The 18,624-nt window shown below is 41.7% G+C and overlaps 1 protein-coding gene across 2 annotated transcripts in view; it reads right to left on the bottom strand.

Annotated features, from left to right (window-relative positions):
* LOC140465047 (N-acetyllactosaminide beta-1,6-N-acetylglucosaminyl-transferase-like) overlaps window positions 1–10,917 on the bottom strand; it is a 55,641-nt gene extending 44,724 nt beyond the window's left edge. For both annotated transcript variants that reach the window (XM_072560871.1, XM_072560872.1), the window contains exon 1: window positions 9,954–10,917. In XM_072560871.1, coding sequence (XP_072416972.1) covers window positions 9,954–10,917 — 964 coding nt within the window. The remainder of the gene's footprint in view (window positions 1–9,953) is intronic.
* Window positions 10,918–18,624: the final 7,707 nt, after the last annotated feature.

Genomic DNA, 18,624 nt, shown 5'->3' with positions numbered 1-18,624 from the left:
TTTTGTTGTACCTCAAAATAAGTTAAATAATAAGGAAGCCATTAGACAATGGGATAAAAGAGTGAGCGGTGTCTCTCAGAAGCAAAATAACTGAGTTGAAAGGTTTGTTACAGCAGTATGAGGGCATATGTAGGATTAGAATGGGGAGGCCTAAAACTATTATGCATGAGGCTGAAGTAGTGAATGCGGTTCCGATAAACCACCCCCCCAACAGGCTTAATCCTCTTAAAACCAGACAGAAGTGGAAGTGATGCTTCGAGAATACATCAGCAAGCCCGGTCATGCTAAGTGGAGTTCGCTGATCTGGTGCTTCCAAAGATTTATGGCTCTCAACAGTTCTGCATGGATTACCAGAAAGTCAATGCCATAATGAAATTGGACTCATACCAATACCAAAGTTGGAAGACTGTGTACAAAAAGTTGGACAGGCCATTTACATCACAAAGTTGGACTTACAATGTGGTTATTGGCAGGTACCTTTACCAGAGAAAGCAAAATAAGTTTTTGCATTTGCAAACCCAAATGGGCTATATCAATTTAAAGATCTCTCCACGCTTCAGGCTCACTGCCTTTATTCCTGAAGGGCTTTTGCCCAAAACGTCGATTTCGAAGCTCCTTGGATGCTGCCTGAACTGCTGTGCTCTTCCAGCACCACTAATCCAGAATCTGGTTTCCAGCATCTGCAGTCATTGTTTTTACCTCTATATCAATTTAAAGTAATACCCTTTGGCATGAATACCACCAGCCACATTTCAAAGACATGAACAGAGGTGTGGCAGGATTGGCTGATTAAGTCATCTAAATAGATTAGATTACAGTGTGGAAACAGGCCTTTCAGCCCAACAAATCCATACCAACCCGCCGAAGTGCAATCCACCCAAGCCCATTCCCCTACATTTATCCCTTCACCTAACACTACGGGCAATTTACCATGGCCAATTCACCTCCCCTGCACATTTTTGGACTGTGGGAAGAAACCAGAGCACCCAGAGGAAACCCACGCAGACACGGGGAGAATGCGCAAACTCCAGTCAGTCGCCTGAGGCGGGAATTGAACCTGGGTCTCGGGCGCTGTGAGGGAGCAGTGCTAACCATTGTGCCACCGTGTCGCCCAGATGACCTAGTGATCTTGAACCATTTATGGCAAGATCACGTGGTGCACTTGGCAGAGCTCTTGGAAAGATTATGGAAGACAAAACTGGTTATAAATTTAGCTAAAACCGAATTTGTGAAGGCAGTGGTGATGTTCTTTGGACATAACGTCAGATGTGGAAGGATGATCCTGAAGAAGTTGAAGCCAAAGGCCATCGAGGAATTTCCACAACCATCCTCAAAAGAGGTGCTTTGACATTTAGAACGGAGGGGCTTCTACAGAATGTTTGGTAGAAGCTTCAGCAGTGTGGTGGCATCGCTAACAGATTTGCTGAAAAACACAATTTTGGTGGAAAGAACACTACCAAGAGACATGTGAAAATTTAAAAAGTTATACTGACTACTACACCAGTTTTAGCCACAATTGTAAAACCCTTTAAAGTTGCTATCAACACCAGCAATTGATGCAGGAGATAGTGATATAATTGAAAGGCCAATTGGTTATTTCTCAAAGAAAATATTCCACCATTAAAAATTGTGTATCCCAACCACAACCCTTTTTTTTGGGTAGACTGAAGACAAAAAAATTAGAGGCTATTTCAATGGAGTCTGATGTTACAGGCTTTTAACTTACAAATTGTACATGTTGCGGGTCAGAAGTGTTATTGCAGATGTATTACCAGACTTAAAATAACTAGGTATAGATCAGATAGAACCAGTACATAACTGATTGTAACTTTAGATTACGACATGTCGTCCGTAATAATGGAGCTAATATTTACAGAAAAAAAAACGAAGCCATCCTTCCATTATGATGGGTAATTTTTTATGGGGGTGGGGGAAGATTAGATTACTTAGTGTGGAAACAAGCCCTTCAGCCCAACAAATCCACACTGAATCTCTGAAGAGCAACCAACCCAGACCCATTCCCCTACACTTACTCCTTCACCTTCACCTAACACTACGGGCAACTTAGCATGGCGAATTCACCTGTGTTATGAAATTGCCAGGGTTAGTGATGTCTCTGATCATATTTCTGGGATCCTGGAGGGGGAGGGGGAGGGGGAGCGGGAGCAGCCCAGGGTCATGGTTCACATAGGCACCAACGACATAGGTAGGAAGAAAGATGAGGATTTAAGGCAGAAATTCAGGGGAGTTAGGGTGGAAGCTTAGAGCTAGAACTAACAATTGCCATCTCTGGTTTGTTGCCTGTGCCACGTGCTAGCAAGGTGAGGAATAGGGAGAGAGAGGAGTTGAACACATGGCTACAGGGATGATACAGGAGGGAGGGTTTTGGGTTCATGGATAATTTGAGTTCTTTCTGGGGTAGGTGGGACCTCTACAAACAGGATGGTCTTCCCTTGAACCAGAGTACCACCAATAACCTGGGGGGAATAAAATTTACTAATGCTCTTCGGGTGAGTTTAAACTAATTCAGCAGGGGGATGAGAAAGGATATTGTAGTTAAAGTATACAGGAGGTTGAGTGTAGTGAAGTCAAAATGAAGATTTCAAGATCGCAAGAAAACACCGGCAAGTAAGAAGTCGGTTTGAAGTGTGGCTACATCTATGCCAGGAGCATCTGGATTAAGGTAGGTGAACTTGCAGTATGGGTTGGTACCTGGGACTTCGATGTTGTGGTAATTTCAGAGACAAGAATGGTTATTCCAGGATTCAGATGTTTCAGTAAGAACAGAGAAAAAAAGTGGAGGGGGGGAAAAGAGGGGTGGAGTGGCACTGTTAGTCAAGGACAGTATTACAGTTGCAGAAAGGACATTTGGGGACTCATCTACTGAGGTAGTATGGGCTGTGATTAGAAAGGAAAGGCAAAGTTATTCTGTTGTTCTCTATAGGCCTCCAAATAGTTCCAGAGTTGTAAAAGAAAGGATAGCAAAAATGATCCTCGATGGGAGTGACAGTGACAGTGGGGTCTTTAAACTTTCCAAACATTGACTGGGAATACTACAGTTCAAGCACTTTGGATGGGTCAGTTTTTGTCCAATGTGTACAGGAGGGTTTCCCGACAGCATGTAGACAGGCCAACAAGGGGTGAGGCCACATTAGATTTGGTACTGGGTAATGAACCCAGCCAGGTGTTAGATTTGGAGGTAGGTGAGCACTTAGGTGATAGTGGCCACAATTCCTTTAATGTTTAGTGATGGAAAGGGATAGGTATAGGTATATATTGCAGGGCAAAAGTTATAGCTGGGGGAAAAGGCAATTACAATGAGATTAGGCAAGATTTAGGATGTATAGGCTGGGGAAGGAAGCTGCAGGGGGATGGGCACAGTTGAAATGTGGAGCTTATTCAAAGAACAGCTACTGCGGGTCCTTGATCAGTATGTACCGGTCAGGCAGGCAGGAAGTTGTCAAGTGCAGGAACTGTGGTTTACTAAGGAAGTTGAATCTCTTGTCAAGAGAAAGAAGGTAGCTCGTTAGGATGAGACATCATGGCTCTGTTAGGGCGCTTGAGAGTTACAAGTTAGCCAGGAAAGACCTAAAGGGAGAGATAAGAAGAGCTAGGAGGGGATGTGAGAAGTCGTTGGCAAATAAGATCAAGGAAAACCCTAAGGCTTTCTATAGGTAGATCAAGAATAAAAGAATGACTAGAGTAAGATTAGAACCAATCAAGCATAGTAGTGGGAAGTTGTGCATGGAATCAGAGGAGATAGGGGAAGTGCTAAATGAATACATTTCGTCAGTATTCACATTAAAAGGCAATGTGGTCGAGGAGAATATGGAGATACAGGCTACCGGACTAGATGGGATTGAGGTTCACAAGGAGGAAGTGTTAGCAATTCTGGAAAGTATAAAAATAGATAAGTCCCCTGGACTGGATGGGATTTGACCTAGGATTCTCTAGGAAGCCAGGGAGGAGATTTCAGAGCCTTTTTCTTTGATCTTTATGTCATCATTGACTACGGGAATAATGCCAGAAGACTGGGGGATAGCAAAATGTTCTTCCCTTGTTCAAGAGGAGAGAGACAACCCTAGAAATTATAGACCTATGAGCCTTCCTTTGGTTGAGGGCAAAGTGTTGGAAAGGGTTATAAAAGAGATAAGATTATAAATCCTATCAAAAGGAAGAAGGTGATTAGGGATAGTCAACAGTTTTGTGAAGGGTAGGTCATGCCTCATAGACCTTATTGAATTCTTTGAGAAGGTGACCAAACAGCTGGATGAGGATAAAGCAGTTGATGTGCAAATGGATTTCAGTAAGGCGTTTGATAAGGTTCACCATGGTAGCCTATTGGACAAAATATGGAGGCATAGGATTGAGGGTGATTTAGTGGTTTGGAGCAGAAATTAGCTACCTGAAAGACGACAGAGGGTGGTGGCAGATAGGAAATATTCATTCTGGAATTCAGTTGCTAGTGGGGTACCGTAACTCAAAGAACTCAATAAGGCCTGTGAGGCATGACCGACCCTTCACAAAACCATATTGATTATCCCTAATCAACTTCTTCCTTTCGAGAAGATTATAAATCCTCTCTCTTATAACCCTTTCCAACACTTTACCCTCAACCGAAGGCTCACCAGTTTATAGTTTCCAGGGTTGTCTCTACTTCTCTTCTTGAAGAAGGGAAGATGATTGGCTATCCTGTGTTTTGGGTCCACTTACTTGTCATTTTTATAAATGACCTGGATGAGGGCATAGAAGGATGGGTTAGTAAATTTGCGGATAACACGAAGGTCGATAGAGTTGTGGATAATGACAAAGGATATTGTAGGTTACAGAGACATAGACAAGCTGCAGAGCAAGGCTGAGAGGTGGCAAATGGAGTTTAATGTGGAAAAGCGAGAGGTGATTCACTTTGGAAGGAGCAAAAGGAATGCAGAGTACGGGGCTAATGGTAAGATCCTTGGTAGTGTAGATGAGCAGAGGGAGATCTTGGTGTCCAGGTATATAGATCCTTGAAAGTTGCCACCCAGATTGATAGGGGTGGCAAGGCATATAGTGTGTTAGCTTTTATTGGTAGAAGGATTGAGTTTCGGAACATGAGATCATGCTGCAGCTGTACAAAACTCTGGTGTGACCACATTTGGAGTATTGCGTACAGTTCTGGTCACCGCATTATAGGCAGCTCACATATTAAAGGCATTATCTGGGCCAACATGACACCAATTGTTAAAATTCACCTGAGAATGCAACTTTGAATGCTCTGTGATTTACATATGAAAGAACTGAAACCAACATGTTCATTCTAAATAATGAAAGACTTAAACAATTCAGGTCTTTTTCAATATATAATTTCAGTTACACTGCACTGTAAACTTTTGCTATAAATTGTGTCTTACAATCTTATACTCCACAACCACCTGATGAGGGAGCAGTGCTCTGAAAGCTAGTGCTTCCAAGTCAAACTGTTGTGATTTTTAAGCAATATAGGAAGGATGTGGAAGCTTTGGAAAGGGTTCAGAGGAGAATTACTAGGATGTTGCCTGGTATGGAGACAAGGCTGAGGGATTTGAGACTGTTTGAGAGGTGCCTTAATTGAGACATAAGATAATCAGAGGATTAGATAGGTTGGACAGTGACAGCCTTTTTCCTTTGATGATGGCTACCATGAGGGGACAGCTTTAAAATGGAGGTGTGATAGATATAGGACAGATGTCAGAGTTAGTTTCTTTACTCAGTAGTAGAGGCGTGGAACACACTGCCTGCAACAGTAGTAGACTTGCCAACTTTAAGGGCATTTAAATGGTCATTGAATAGGCACATGGACAAGAATGGAAGAGTGTAGGTTAGATGGGCTTTAGATTGTTGCACTGACCTGTAGGACCACCGAGGGCTGAAGGGCCTGTACAGTACTGTAATGTTCTACGTTCAATTGAATTTAAATTTCATTGGTCCAATGTTGTCAATACAATGAATGGCAGGAGTAATGGGGTTCATAAAGAAAGGCATTTTAAAAATTGCTCAGAGCTAACTACCCATCTAACATTAAAAGCTCTCTACTTGAAAAAGGTACTAAGGCATTTGATAGATAAAAATATTCACAGTAAAAATTAAGAGGATGATCCAGGAGAAGACAGCAGCTCCAGGGAAAATAAAAAAGGGGAATGCTGACTGAAGGAAGAAGAGAAGGCCATCTGTGTGGACTTTAAGAGAGTAAGGGCTAATTTACCATTAATATTAGTTGTGTTACTGGAACAGAATAGTACTAGAATGGTGGTCAGCTAAGGGCTAGTGGTTAGTTCAGGGGAAGTGTGTTTGGTTCAGTGTTCACTGTTTGGGTTAAATAAATTGTTACCTTTTATTTATACAGTAGACATCAGGGATCTTTTTTCTTTCACATTAACAGATTATGAGGCGAGATGATTTTCTCTGAGTGTTTTAATTTAATTAGCAGAGGGGTTTGACATCTGCATTGTAACATCTTATTTAAAAAAAACTTAAAATCACAGGGGGCATGGATAGGGTGAATAGTGAAAGCCTCTCTCTCTCCAGGGTAGGAGACCCTTTGAGAGGTCTTTTGCAAGGTATTCAAGAAGAATCAAGTCCACATCTTCCGCCTCTGAAATTTCTTGGCACCTAATCTTTTCGGTTATTCCCTCAATATTTATATAAAAACTTTGTTATCTTTGCCCATGTTTTAATATCCTGTCTTTGCTTTCCTAATTTCACTTGATACTTTTAATGCTGTGCTTATTCTGCTCTCAGAACCAAGCTTTTTTAAGTAGATAGATTTTTGATCAACAAGGGAATAAATGTTTATGCAGGTGTGGGACAGACAGAAAAAGTGAAATGAAGGCCACAAACAGACTAGGTGAGATCTTATTGAAGGAGAGAAATCGTTCAAGATTAAAACGATCTAGTCCTGATCCAATTTCTTATGGCAAAGCTTTTATACAAAGTTTAACTATGATTTGGAAATGCACTTCCAAAGTATGGTGGACACAGATCAAGGCAAGACTGAGGAACACTAATTACCAAAAGAGAAACGATTTTCAGGGCTGTGATGGAAGGGCATGGAAGTGGGATTAGCTATGATCAGCATAGACACAATAGGCTGGAAGGCCTGCTTTGTGCTGTAACCATTCCATGATTCCATACGTGTTACTCCCAAACACCAAGAGATCAATGTAATCCATCAAGGTAAATTGCCTCCTTGAATTCTGTAAGTGTTTATGGTTCTGATAGTCTGCCCATTTCAGTTTGAAGCAGAATGAAAAAATGTTTAGAACATATACTTTATTTATAGAAAATCTATGCAAAGGAAGTAGGAAAGGAGCCCAACATGAATGGCAGTAATTACAATAATCTAGTACATGTTTTAATTATTACCCCATACTCTTGTTTGAACCAGAGTTAATCGCCTGCAATGGCAGATTGGGGTTTATGCTGGGCCATACAGGGACATGTTGTTGAAAGCAATTCAGCTCCTGATAGCCCATGATGCCTCATGGATGCCCAGTTTTGAGTTGCCAGGTTTGTTCAAAAAAAGTTTCCTTTAGCACAGTAGTAGTGCCACACAACACAGTAGAGGGCTTCTCAATGGGAAGAGGGGTTTTCATCTCCACAATGACTAGCGGTAGCACTCCTACTGAAAGTGTGGTGAGGCAAAACATGGTTAATCAGCAGAAGACTGCTCGTTTTTGACTAGATGTCATCATGAGACTTCATGGAATCTGAAGCCAATGTTGAGGACTCTACGAGCAACACTCCACCAACTATACGTCACTGTCACCATCTTTGGTGCTGGAGTCAGATGTGTGGTCTGCAAAAGGTGTAATTTTGTGCAAACAACAATATCAGGCTTTGTGCGACAGCCCTTCCAGTTTTGGTACAATCTGTCAAATTTTCGCAAAGATGTTATTGGGTTAACAGGACTAGGCTTGCTGTTATTATTTCAGGCACCTTGGTGGATGCCACTGGTCCATCCAGTTTCATTCCTTTCTTTAGGATTTCTGAAGATTTGATACAACTGAGAGACTTGCAAGACCATTTCAGGGGGCAGTTAAACAATCACATTACTGTGGGTGTGGAATTACATTTAGGACAGATCAGAAAAGGATATTAAAGCAGATAGGCTTTTACAACAAAAAAAATTGTTAATCAGTTTTCTTCTGGATTCTACTGAACCGTGTCCCAAAACATTAACTTGGGTTCCAGATTACTATCTAGTAAAATTACCATGACACTACTATGCCTTTTCATTGTTCACCTTGGAATCATGACTCTGGAATTAGAGGGCTTTTTAAAACTCATCCAGAATATATCTAATAGCTGGCAAGTAAATCCAATTACTAACTTGAAAATTTAACCTTACAAAGAGGGTCTTGTGTAAAAGCACCGACTGCGCTCGACTTTTGAGTTAAGAAAACAAATGAGCTCATTGCCAAAGTTCTTGTTCCACCCACTCACTTTCTAAAATATTGTGAACTTGAAGAATGTTAGCACTTAGAATAGAATTCTTATTTTTAAATGTTGGCTTCGGGATCAAGCAATGTCAAAAACAGAGCAAAAGTATTATTTAATTTGTCAAACATGCATGATGCCCAACCTTACACTCTGCCAGTGTGACCTTTCTCCTCTTTCCACTCCACCCCACCCCAGCTATTCTAGGGTCTTTTGGGAGGAATAAAAGTAGAGTTTTACAGACTAGGTCCACACACACTCAATCAAACCCAAAATGAAACTGCATGGTCCCATTTGCACTGCACCCCTAAGCATGCAACAGATGGAGCAAAATTAAAAAAAAAGAATTCCATGCATTTATAAAAGGAGCTTAAGAGTTATAAAGAAAAATGTGCTTTTCAGTCTTTGAAATACATTTTGAAGAATAATGTTATAATACAGGAAACATGGCAGTCAACATGTATACTTCCACAGTCAAATAATAATTACCTATGATAATAATCTAGACGTTAAAATGATGGGCGTGATAAAAACTCCCAGGGACACCAGGAAGAACTGTTCTTCTTTGAAAGTGTCCTGGCATCTTATGCCCACCTAAGTGTGGATCAGATCTCAGTATTACATCTCACCTCCCACCCAGACACCAAAAAGGAAGAGTCAGGACAGCACATCCCCCTCTTAATAGGGCAATGAAGTCAAGACTATATGCTTAAATCTTTGGACTGGAACTCAAATCCACAATCTTCTAAGTGAGGGGCCACAGGTGAGCTATGGCTTGGAGAAATAAAGCTCACTGCCAAATAATTTTTATCAGAGTCAAATTCCGAAGCAGCTTTTATTCATATGTTCTTGCAAGAGTGGGGAACCCAAAGTAGGTACACTGATCTGTATGTTACATTGCAAGTTATACAGTTAAGCGGAGTCTCTCAGTACTCCCCTTTTACTTCATTGGCTTAGCATGTAAAGCATCAAACCTACCACAAGTCCTAGCTTCACTCTGCCTCTGTTTACTTCTCCCTTTCCTCTAATTCTATTGCCCTTCCTACCCATGTTTATTTTGGGTCTTATTTGGTTATCGGTGTCCATGCAAGCTCCTTGTGTATGTGCTAATTGCCACTATCATGCAGATACTTATGGTTCTAACAGTCAACCACTTCCCTTTTCTGTTAGTTCTTGGCAAACAGACCCTCATGATTCCACTGTGCGATTTCTGCAAGAGCAAGATGCAACTGCTTGTGCAAGCATTTATAGTTTTATCACTTCACCACAGCACTTTACGATCAATCCTTAGTATGCACATACCTTCATGATTTAGCCTTGGGCTTTCTGCAGAAGTAACATCTCTATGCACTTTCCATAGGCTGACATTCAGTAAGACTCCATTTTATCAGTTTGGCCTAAAATGGGAGATCCCTGCTTTAACAAGCTTTGAAAGCATAATCTAAGGTACAGTCCCGTTACCACACAGTGGGTATGGAAAATGAAGCTATTGTACATACCTGGTATTCTGTTTAGTGTCACCCAGTAGTGTTCATCAGGACTGTAAGTATCTTTAGACCAGTCTAACAAATCCAAAGCTCGTTGGTCCTTAAAAATAAATTTGACGAATTCGATTGTCAAAGCATAGTAGGCAGACCCAAAGTAAATAGTTATGTTGTGTGGAGGTGGGGATTTTTCCTTTTTGGTTTTGGCTACATAGGATCGATTTGGTAACAGCACCTGCCTGAATGCAAATTTGGTGCGGACTTTGGCGTGGTTTGGAGGCAAAACGCCAGGGGTAATGTTTTTGCCTTTAAATGTTTTGAGGTGTCGAATGATCTCCAGGTTGGTTTTGAGAGGATAGTCTTGACCGCACAGGTTGAGGACGTACTTCCAGTTAGTCCGGAGATGTAAGAGATCCATCAGGCACCTGATGTCCGCTTCCAACCGGGACATCCCTCCGTAGATAATGGGCTCCATCCTGGTAGCGAGGAAGACATTACCGAAACAGCTCTGCAGGCGTTGCACATTCGAGTGGAACTGTGCAGGAGACTTCTCATCCACGTGGATACAGTAGAGGTTGTGAGGTCGGTAAATCGCCTTGAGGAGGCTCTCAAAGGTCTCGAACTCTTTGTGCACAGTCATGATAAAGGCCAGGGGAAAGCTGATCTCCTCGGCAGTCGGCGGGCTCTGGGAATAGTGAAGCTGTGCTTTCAGGTTACTGCAGTAATCCTCGGGCTCTGCAGCGTCCGAGGGCCGGAGGACCGCCGAGGGTTGTTCCTTCCATAGGAAGAGTTTCTCCCCCCTGAAGAGAGGTTCGCAGACTGATTCCCAATTGGAAAGCTCTCGCTGTGCGAGTCCACCGCGCTTCTTCGATTTATGCGATTTCCTATCGGACCGAATCCGATTAAACCAGTAGGAACTCAAGACCATTAACAGCACCATCGCCAAGAAACCGATCTGGATCCTGCGCATCACTTGCATTCCTCGGAGTCCCTCTCTTTCGGCTCGTACCTAATTATTCCGAGGGGGGCAACGTCTGGCGAAGGAAGCCCCTTCGTACATCTGCTCTTCCTGCATTTGGACCGACCTGGGTGTGGAAGAGAAGCCCCAATAAGCCACACTGATCCCTCCCAATGAGCCAGCACTAACGCGGTGGAGGTAATCTGTATAGAGTCTGCTTACTGCTTTTCAATTCTAACAGTTTTAACACTTTCCGCTCAGGAACAATTCGCTGGCGTTATTCTTGAACCCGCTGGACCTAATCAATATAGCTGAACAAATTATTAACACCAGACAACGAGGGGCTGGAAGAAATATAACCTTGACCATATTTGTTTAGTGACGATTTAATCCATTCAGGCTCAGAAATGAACCACTGACTTCCAAAATAAACACCATCCGTGAAATGGTTAATTTGTATTTCACACATTCCAGGCAAAACATCAGCTCGGTTCCTGAACAGGTGCTTTATCTTCTGAGGGACAATGGGTAATAGGAAAACGTTGCTGGCGACGGACGAAAAATTGTTATTGTTGATGTGATTTAGGAATAAGGAGGAGTAACTGTTTGAGAGACTCACAAACGGGAATTTCGATTTAGAAACATTAGTGATCACAGGACAGAACAAATGCCCAAATTGAGAATCAGGAAACGCTCGTGGAGAGAAAAAAAAATCTCCAGTTTTCCATTTCCTGGTAGTCACGCGATTTAATGAAATTGATAATTAATCAATCTCGAATCAATAACAAAGTAGGCAGTATAAGAAGAGTTCGTCCGGCTCTTCTGAAGAAGGGCTTATGCCCGAAACGTCGATTCTCCTACCTCTTGGATACTACCTGCGCTTTTCCAGCACCACATTTTTCAGTTGGTGATAGTGTCCCAATATCGGGGCTGGGAGACCGAGTTCATGTCCCACCTACTCTATAAGGTAAAAACAATGACTGCAGATGCTGGAACCCAGATTCTGGATTAGCTACTTGGATGCTGCCTGAACTGCTGTGCTCTTCCAGCACCACTAACCCACCTACTCTATTGTCGAATAAGAGCCTGAACAGGTCGGCTGGGGAAAACATAAATACCATATGAGGAAACTCCTCGTGGTGGGAATAAAGGGCACAGTTTTCCTCCGAAGACCAAGGCGTTTATCACAATCTACTCACAAAATGTTGAATTTATTTTCAAATCTATCTTGTTTGCATTGGAATACATCCAATATTGTCAAGTTCCACCATCTCTTCAACCCCATCCCCACCTTCCTCCTCCCCCCACCCCCCAACAGAACTTGTTGCAGAAACTGCTCACTAAATCACTGAAGTATTGTTTTTGAATTTTCACTTTCTATTTGGGTTCAGCTGTTCTGGGCAAAGTAAAATAGTCTAGGAAGATAAGAATTTGAAGCAGGATTAGGCTGTTTGGCCCATTGTGCCTGAACTTCTGCCCATTTCAATCATGCATTGGATCTTGCACCTGGAAGCTATTTTCTCCATGTTTGTGCTGGAGGTGGGTTTGAACCCAAGAGGCAGCTCAGACTCAAAGGAAGCATAATTAATAAACAAAAGCAGAAGTGCAGCAAGCAAAAATAAAAGACAGATGAAATTACAAGAAAAAAAAATGAAAAATGATGGCAAAAGACTGAATTTGTTACTTTATTTGAATGCATTCACAAAAAAGTGAATGAGTTAGAGTCATCGAGATTTACAGCATGAAAACAGATCCTTCAGTCCATGCTGACCAGATATTCCAACCCAATCTAGTCCCACCTGCCAGCATCCGGCCCACATCCCTCCAAACCCCTCCTATTCATATACCTATCCAGATGCCTTTTAAATGTTGCAATTGTACCAGCCTCCACCACTTCCTCTGGCAGTTCATTCCATACACGTACCACCCTCTGTGTGAAAAACTTGTCCATTAGGTCTCTTTTATATCTTTCCCCTCTCACCCTAAACCTATGCCCTCTAGTTCTGGACTTCCCCACCCCAGGGAAGAGACTTTATCTATTTATCTTATCCATGCCCCTCATGATTTTGTAAACCTCTATAAGGTTACCCCTCAGCCTCTGACACTCCAGGGAAAACAGCCCTAGCATATTCAACCTTTCCCTATAGCTCAAATCCTCCAACCCTGACAACATCCTTGTAAATATTTTCTGAACCCTTTCAAGTTTCACAACATCCTTCCGATAGGAAGGAGACCAGAATTGCACGCAACATTCTAACAATGGCCTAACCAATGTCCTGTACAGCCGCAACGTGACCTCCCAACTCCTGTACTCAATACTTTGATCGATAAAGGAAAGCATATCAAACACCTCCTTCACTATCTTAACTACCTGCGACTCCACTTTCAAGGAGCTATGAACCTGCAGTCCAAGGTCTCTTTGTTGAGCAACACTCCCTAAGACCTTACCATTAAGTGTATAAGTCCTGCTAAGATTTGCTTTCCCAAAATGCGGCATCTTATATTTATCTAAATTTAACTCCATCTGCCACTTCTCAGCCCATTGGCCCATCTGATCAAGATCTGCAAGTCCCAAAATTGAGGTAAGTGCATTTGATGTAATTGCTGTTACAGAGACATGGCCAGCCAGAGACAGGACGACATCGTTACATTAGGAAGAGAGGAACTTTAAAGTATTAAGATGTAGAAGCAGTTTGAATGGAGTTATGAAACAGCAAGGAGAAGCAAATGTTATTGGGAATTGGTGAAAATAGCTTATAAAATATTAAATAGTGTTAAGCCTGAAGATTCAGAGCAAAGTTTGGGAGAAGATTTGTAGCTCGGCTGCTCGTTGTTGTGGTTCTGTTCGCTGACCTGGGAATTTGTGTTGCAGACATTTTGTCCCCTGTCTAGGTGATATCCTCAGTGCTTGGGAGCCTCCTGTGAAGCGTTTCTGTGATGTTTCCTCCAGCATTTATAGTGATTTGTATCTGCTGCTTCAAGTTGTCAGTTCCAGCTGTCCACTGCAGTGGCCGGTATATTGGGTCCAGGTCGATGTGGTTATTGATTGAATCTGTGGATGAGTGCCATGCCTCTAGGAATTCCCTGGCTGCTCTCTGTTTGGCTTGTCCTATAATAGTAGTGTTGTCCCAGTTGAACTTATGTTGCTTGTCATCTGAGTGTGTGGCTACTAAGGATAGCTGGTCATGTCGTTTCGTGGCTAGTTGGTGTTCATGGATGCGGATCATTAGCTGTCTTCCTGTTTGTCCTATGTAGTGTTTTGTGCAGTCCTTGCATGGAATTTTGTACACTACATTGGTTTTGCTCATACTGGGTATCGGGTCCTTTGTCCTGGTGAGTCGTTGTCTGAGAGTGGCTGCTGGTTTGTATGCTGTTATGAGTCCTAGTGGTCGCAGTAGTCTGGCTGTCAGTTCAGAAATGTTTTTGATGTGTGGTAGTCCTTTGGGTTGTGGCATGTCCTCATTCTGTTGTCTTTCCCTTAGGCATCTGTTGATGAAATTGCGGGGGTATCCGTTTTTGGTGAATACATTGTATAAGTGTTCTTCTTCCTCTTTTCGCAGTTTTGGTGTACTGCAGTGTGTTGTGGCCCTTTTGAACAGTGTCTTGATGCAACTTCTTTTGTGTGAGTTAGGGTGGTTGCTTTCGTAGTTTAGGACTTGGTCTGTGTGTGTGGCTTTCCTGTAAACCTTTGTGGTGAATTCTCTGTTCGGTGTTCTCTGTACCATCATGTCTAGGATTGGGAGTTGGTTGTCCTTTTCTTCCTCTCTAATGAATCAGATTCCTGTGAGTGTGGCGTTGATGATCCGGTGTGTGTTCTCTATTTCTGTGTTTTTAATTATTACAAAGGTGTCATCTACATATCTGACCCAGAGTTTGGGTTGAATTTGCGGTAAGACTGTTTGTTCTAACCTTTGCATTACCGCTTCACTCATCCACAGATTCAATCAATAAGCACATCGACCTGGACCCAATACACCGGCCACTGCAGCGAACAGCTGGAACTGACAACCGGAAGCAGCAGATACAAACCACTACAAATGCCGGAGGAAAGATCACAGAAGCGCTTCACAGGAGGCTCCCAAGCACTGAGGATGTCACCTAGACAGGGAATGAAATGTCTGCAACACAAATTCCCAGCTCGGTGAACAGAACCACAACGATTCAGAGCAATTTAGGACCCAGCAAAGGAAAGTCAAGAAATTGATAAGTGAAGGGAATTAATGTTAGCAAGGAACGTAAAGGTGTACTGTAAGAGCTAGTATTATATGTGAAAGGGAAAACAATTAGCAAGGATACGTTTGGTCTGTTACAGGTGGAAAACAAGAAAATTTACAGTGAGCAGGGAAATATGACAGAAACTAAAGTTTCTTTGCATCTGTCTTCATAGAACAAGGGACAGAAAATCTGCCATAAATACTAGGTGACCAAGTGACCTGTGTAACTGAAGAATGAAAAGAAAATAATATTGTTAAAGAGGTAATAATTGAAAAATTAACTGGATTAAGAATTGATAAATCTCCTGCACCAAATGAGTTTTATCTTGAAGTATTAAAAGAAGTAGCAATAGAGATAATGGATGCTTGGTGATTATCTTTTGCAATTCTATAGCTTCTCGCAAGGTCCTTCTGAGCAGAAGATAGCAAATGTAACCACACTACTCAAGAAAGGAGGGAACTTGGAATACGACGGACCTTTCAGCTTGATGTTCTAGAAGGAAAATATAAGAGTGTGTGTATATAAAGAAAGTAATAATTTAATATTTAGAGAAGAATGTCTAAAATAGAGAGAGCCGAAATGAATTAGAGAAAGAGAAATAATGCTTGATTAACTTGCTGGAGTTTTTTGAGGGTGTTATTTGTAGAATAGAAAAAAGATTACCCAGTGACTGTGGTGTACTTGGATCTTCAGAAGGCTTATGTCTCCATATAAGAGGTTAATAAGTAAAATTTGAGCTCATAGGATTGGAGGTGGGTGGGGGGGGGGGCGTGGGATATATTTGCATGGATAGCTTTTTTCTAATGAGGTATTGCAAGGATCAGTGCTTGATTTACAACTATTTATAATCAATGCCAATGATTTGTGTGTGGGAACCAATTTAATATTTCCAAATTTGCTGATGTCACCAAACTAGGTAGGAATGTAAGTTGTGACAAGGGTGCATGGAGGCTTCAATAAGATTTCGACAGGTTAATGAATGGCCTGGAATATGGCAGATGGAATATAATAGGAGAAAGTGAGGACTGCAGATGCTGGAGATCAGAGCCTTCCTGATGAAGGGCTTATGCCCAAAACGTCGATTCTCCTGCACTTCAGATGCTGCCTGACCTGCTGTGCTTTTCCAGCACCACATTCTCATGATGGAATATAATGTAAATATACATAAAGTTATTCTCTTTAGTAAGAGTAGAGAAGCAGAAGAAAACTGCTTAAATGATGAGGGAATAGGAAATATGGGTATCCAAAGTGGTCTGGAACCTTATTCATGAGTCATCAAAAACTAGTATGTTGCTGAGGCAAGCAATTATAAAGGCAAACTATCCATTGGTGTTCATTTCAAGGCATTTGATTACAGAGTAAGGATGTCTTGCTGCAATTGTAAACTATGTTGGTGAGACCTCACTTTACAGTATTGTGTACAGTTCTTGTTTCCTTTTCTCAGGAAGGATACTTTTGCAATTGAGGCAGTCTATTAGAGGTTCACTAGATTAATCCCTGGATGGTAAGATTTTTTATGAGGAGAATGGATCCAGCATGGAGATTGAGAGTTAAACTCATTCAAACCTACAAAATTCTTATAGGGCATGACAAGATGGATGTTGCCCCTTGCTGGTGAGTCTAGAGAAAAATAGTTAGTGTTTCACATCAGTGATCTGAACAGTATTTCTAGCATTTTGTGTTTTTATTTAAGGTTGCCTTTATGTTCTGGTTTACGTAATCTTGTTTTACCTGAATCCTAAAAACAGGAATAATTTCACCACTTATTCTCTGTATTTTGATGAAAATATACCCAATATAAATAACTTTCCTGTGTAATCCAATCCCTCTATCCTCTTAATCATTCTGGTTGCTTGTTTCCATATCCTTTCAAAAGTTTTTATTGCTCTCTGGACTGTGATAATTTGAATTATACTTTGTATTCCAAGTACATTTATAAAAATGGTCCACAGCTTGGTAGGATCTCAATCTTGAAGTGCTATGCCTTTGGGAAACCAGTCATTGCCAATGGCATGCAGGGAAGATCAAACAGGCTGCAGTCAAACTCTAGGTCCTATGGAAGAGCTGCTGCTGTCCAGTTAATTTAATATGCTACATCCTGTAAAAAAGAGGGAATGAAGTACTGTTACTGCTGTCCAGCCAAGGATAAGATCTCCATCGCTGCCATTAAATAAAACCCACGCGTTTATCTCCAATCACATACAACCCCAACTGTGAGCACAATATTTATGCACACATGTCTCCTCCAGTTGCTCACCTATGATATTCGAATAATATTTGTCTTCTGTTTACATTTTGCTCATCATTCTGATAGGGGATACATCTCAACATCAGTTGGCTGGATGTTTGATTTGCGATCAGAGGCATTGTGGTAGTGTAGGTTCAATTCCTGCACCAGCTGAGCTTACCATAAAGGAGTCCTTCTGAACCTCTCCCCTAGCCTGACGCATGGTGACCCTCCGGGTAAAACACCACTAGTCATCTCTCTAATGAAAGAGCAACCCTATGGTCCTCTGGGACTATGGTGAATTTACTTTCTGATTAACGTATCTGAGATAATTATTACATTGGTCAGAAGGTTTTCCAGGTGGATGCATGTTTAGGGGAGGCCAGCATGATAGAGGAGACATGTTTTTAAAGAAGTTACTAAAGGGATCGGGTAGGGCTGTTGCTGCCAATAATGAACCGCTGTAATTTGTAGATTGTGCCCATTCGTTCTAATGTAAGGAGTCATCAGAAATGAGGCAGAGTCACGTGGGAGCGTGAAGCAAAGGACAGAGCTGCCCAGTTTAAAAGAAATGTTAAAATCGCCTCGGCTCTAGAGTTCATTCCATGGGTGTGTTGTCAACCTCAGCTATTGTGACCAAATCGCTAAGCAACAAGCACATGTGCTTTAGTTACCAAGTATTATCATCCTTTGTTTAGAGTTTGCAACACTAAAAACTTTGTTTTTGTTATGCATACAAAAAATAAATCCAGGAAGATATAAATGTTGGAGGTGATATGATTTCTAAGGCAATACATGTGTATTCATTCACGGAATAATTACGATAGGATGATAGTAATTACCCAGCTCTTCATCAATAAATGCAATTATAGACTGCAATTAATAGTTCACTCTGAATAATCTAATTCTGTTCACTGCATTCATCGCACTTGGAGCTAGAACAGATTTTGGTTTGTAATTTGCACATGAAAGATATTTTTAAAAAAGCAACTTAAGCAGGAAGTGTTCAGCTCATTTTTGTTCCAGGCAAAAGTGGGTACTGCAGATGCTGGAGATTAGACTCCAGATTAGAGTAGTGCTGGGAAAGCACAGCAGGTCAGGCAGCATCCAAGGAGCAGGAAAATCGATGAAATTCCTGATGAAGGGCTTTGGCCCAAAACATCGATTTCCCTGCACCTCAGATGCTGCCTGACCTGCTGTGCTTTTCCAGCAGCACTCTAACCAGAGATGTACACGTTAGGTGGATTGGCCATGTTAAATTACCCACCGTGTCCAGGAATGTGCAG

Source organism: Chiloscyllium punctatum, chromosome 41 (assembly GCF_047496795.1).
Source record: "Chiloscyllium punctatum isolate Juve2018m chromosome 41, sChiPun1.3, whole genome shotgun sequence".
NCBI lineage: Eukaryota > Metazoa > Chordata > Chondrichthyes > Orectolobiformes > Hemiscylliidae > Chiloscyllium > Chiloscyllium punctatum.
Note: the sequence above shows the minus strand (reverse complement) of the source record. Positions and strands in the feature narration are given on the sequence as shown.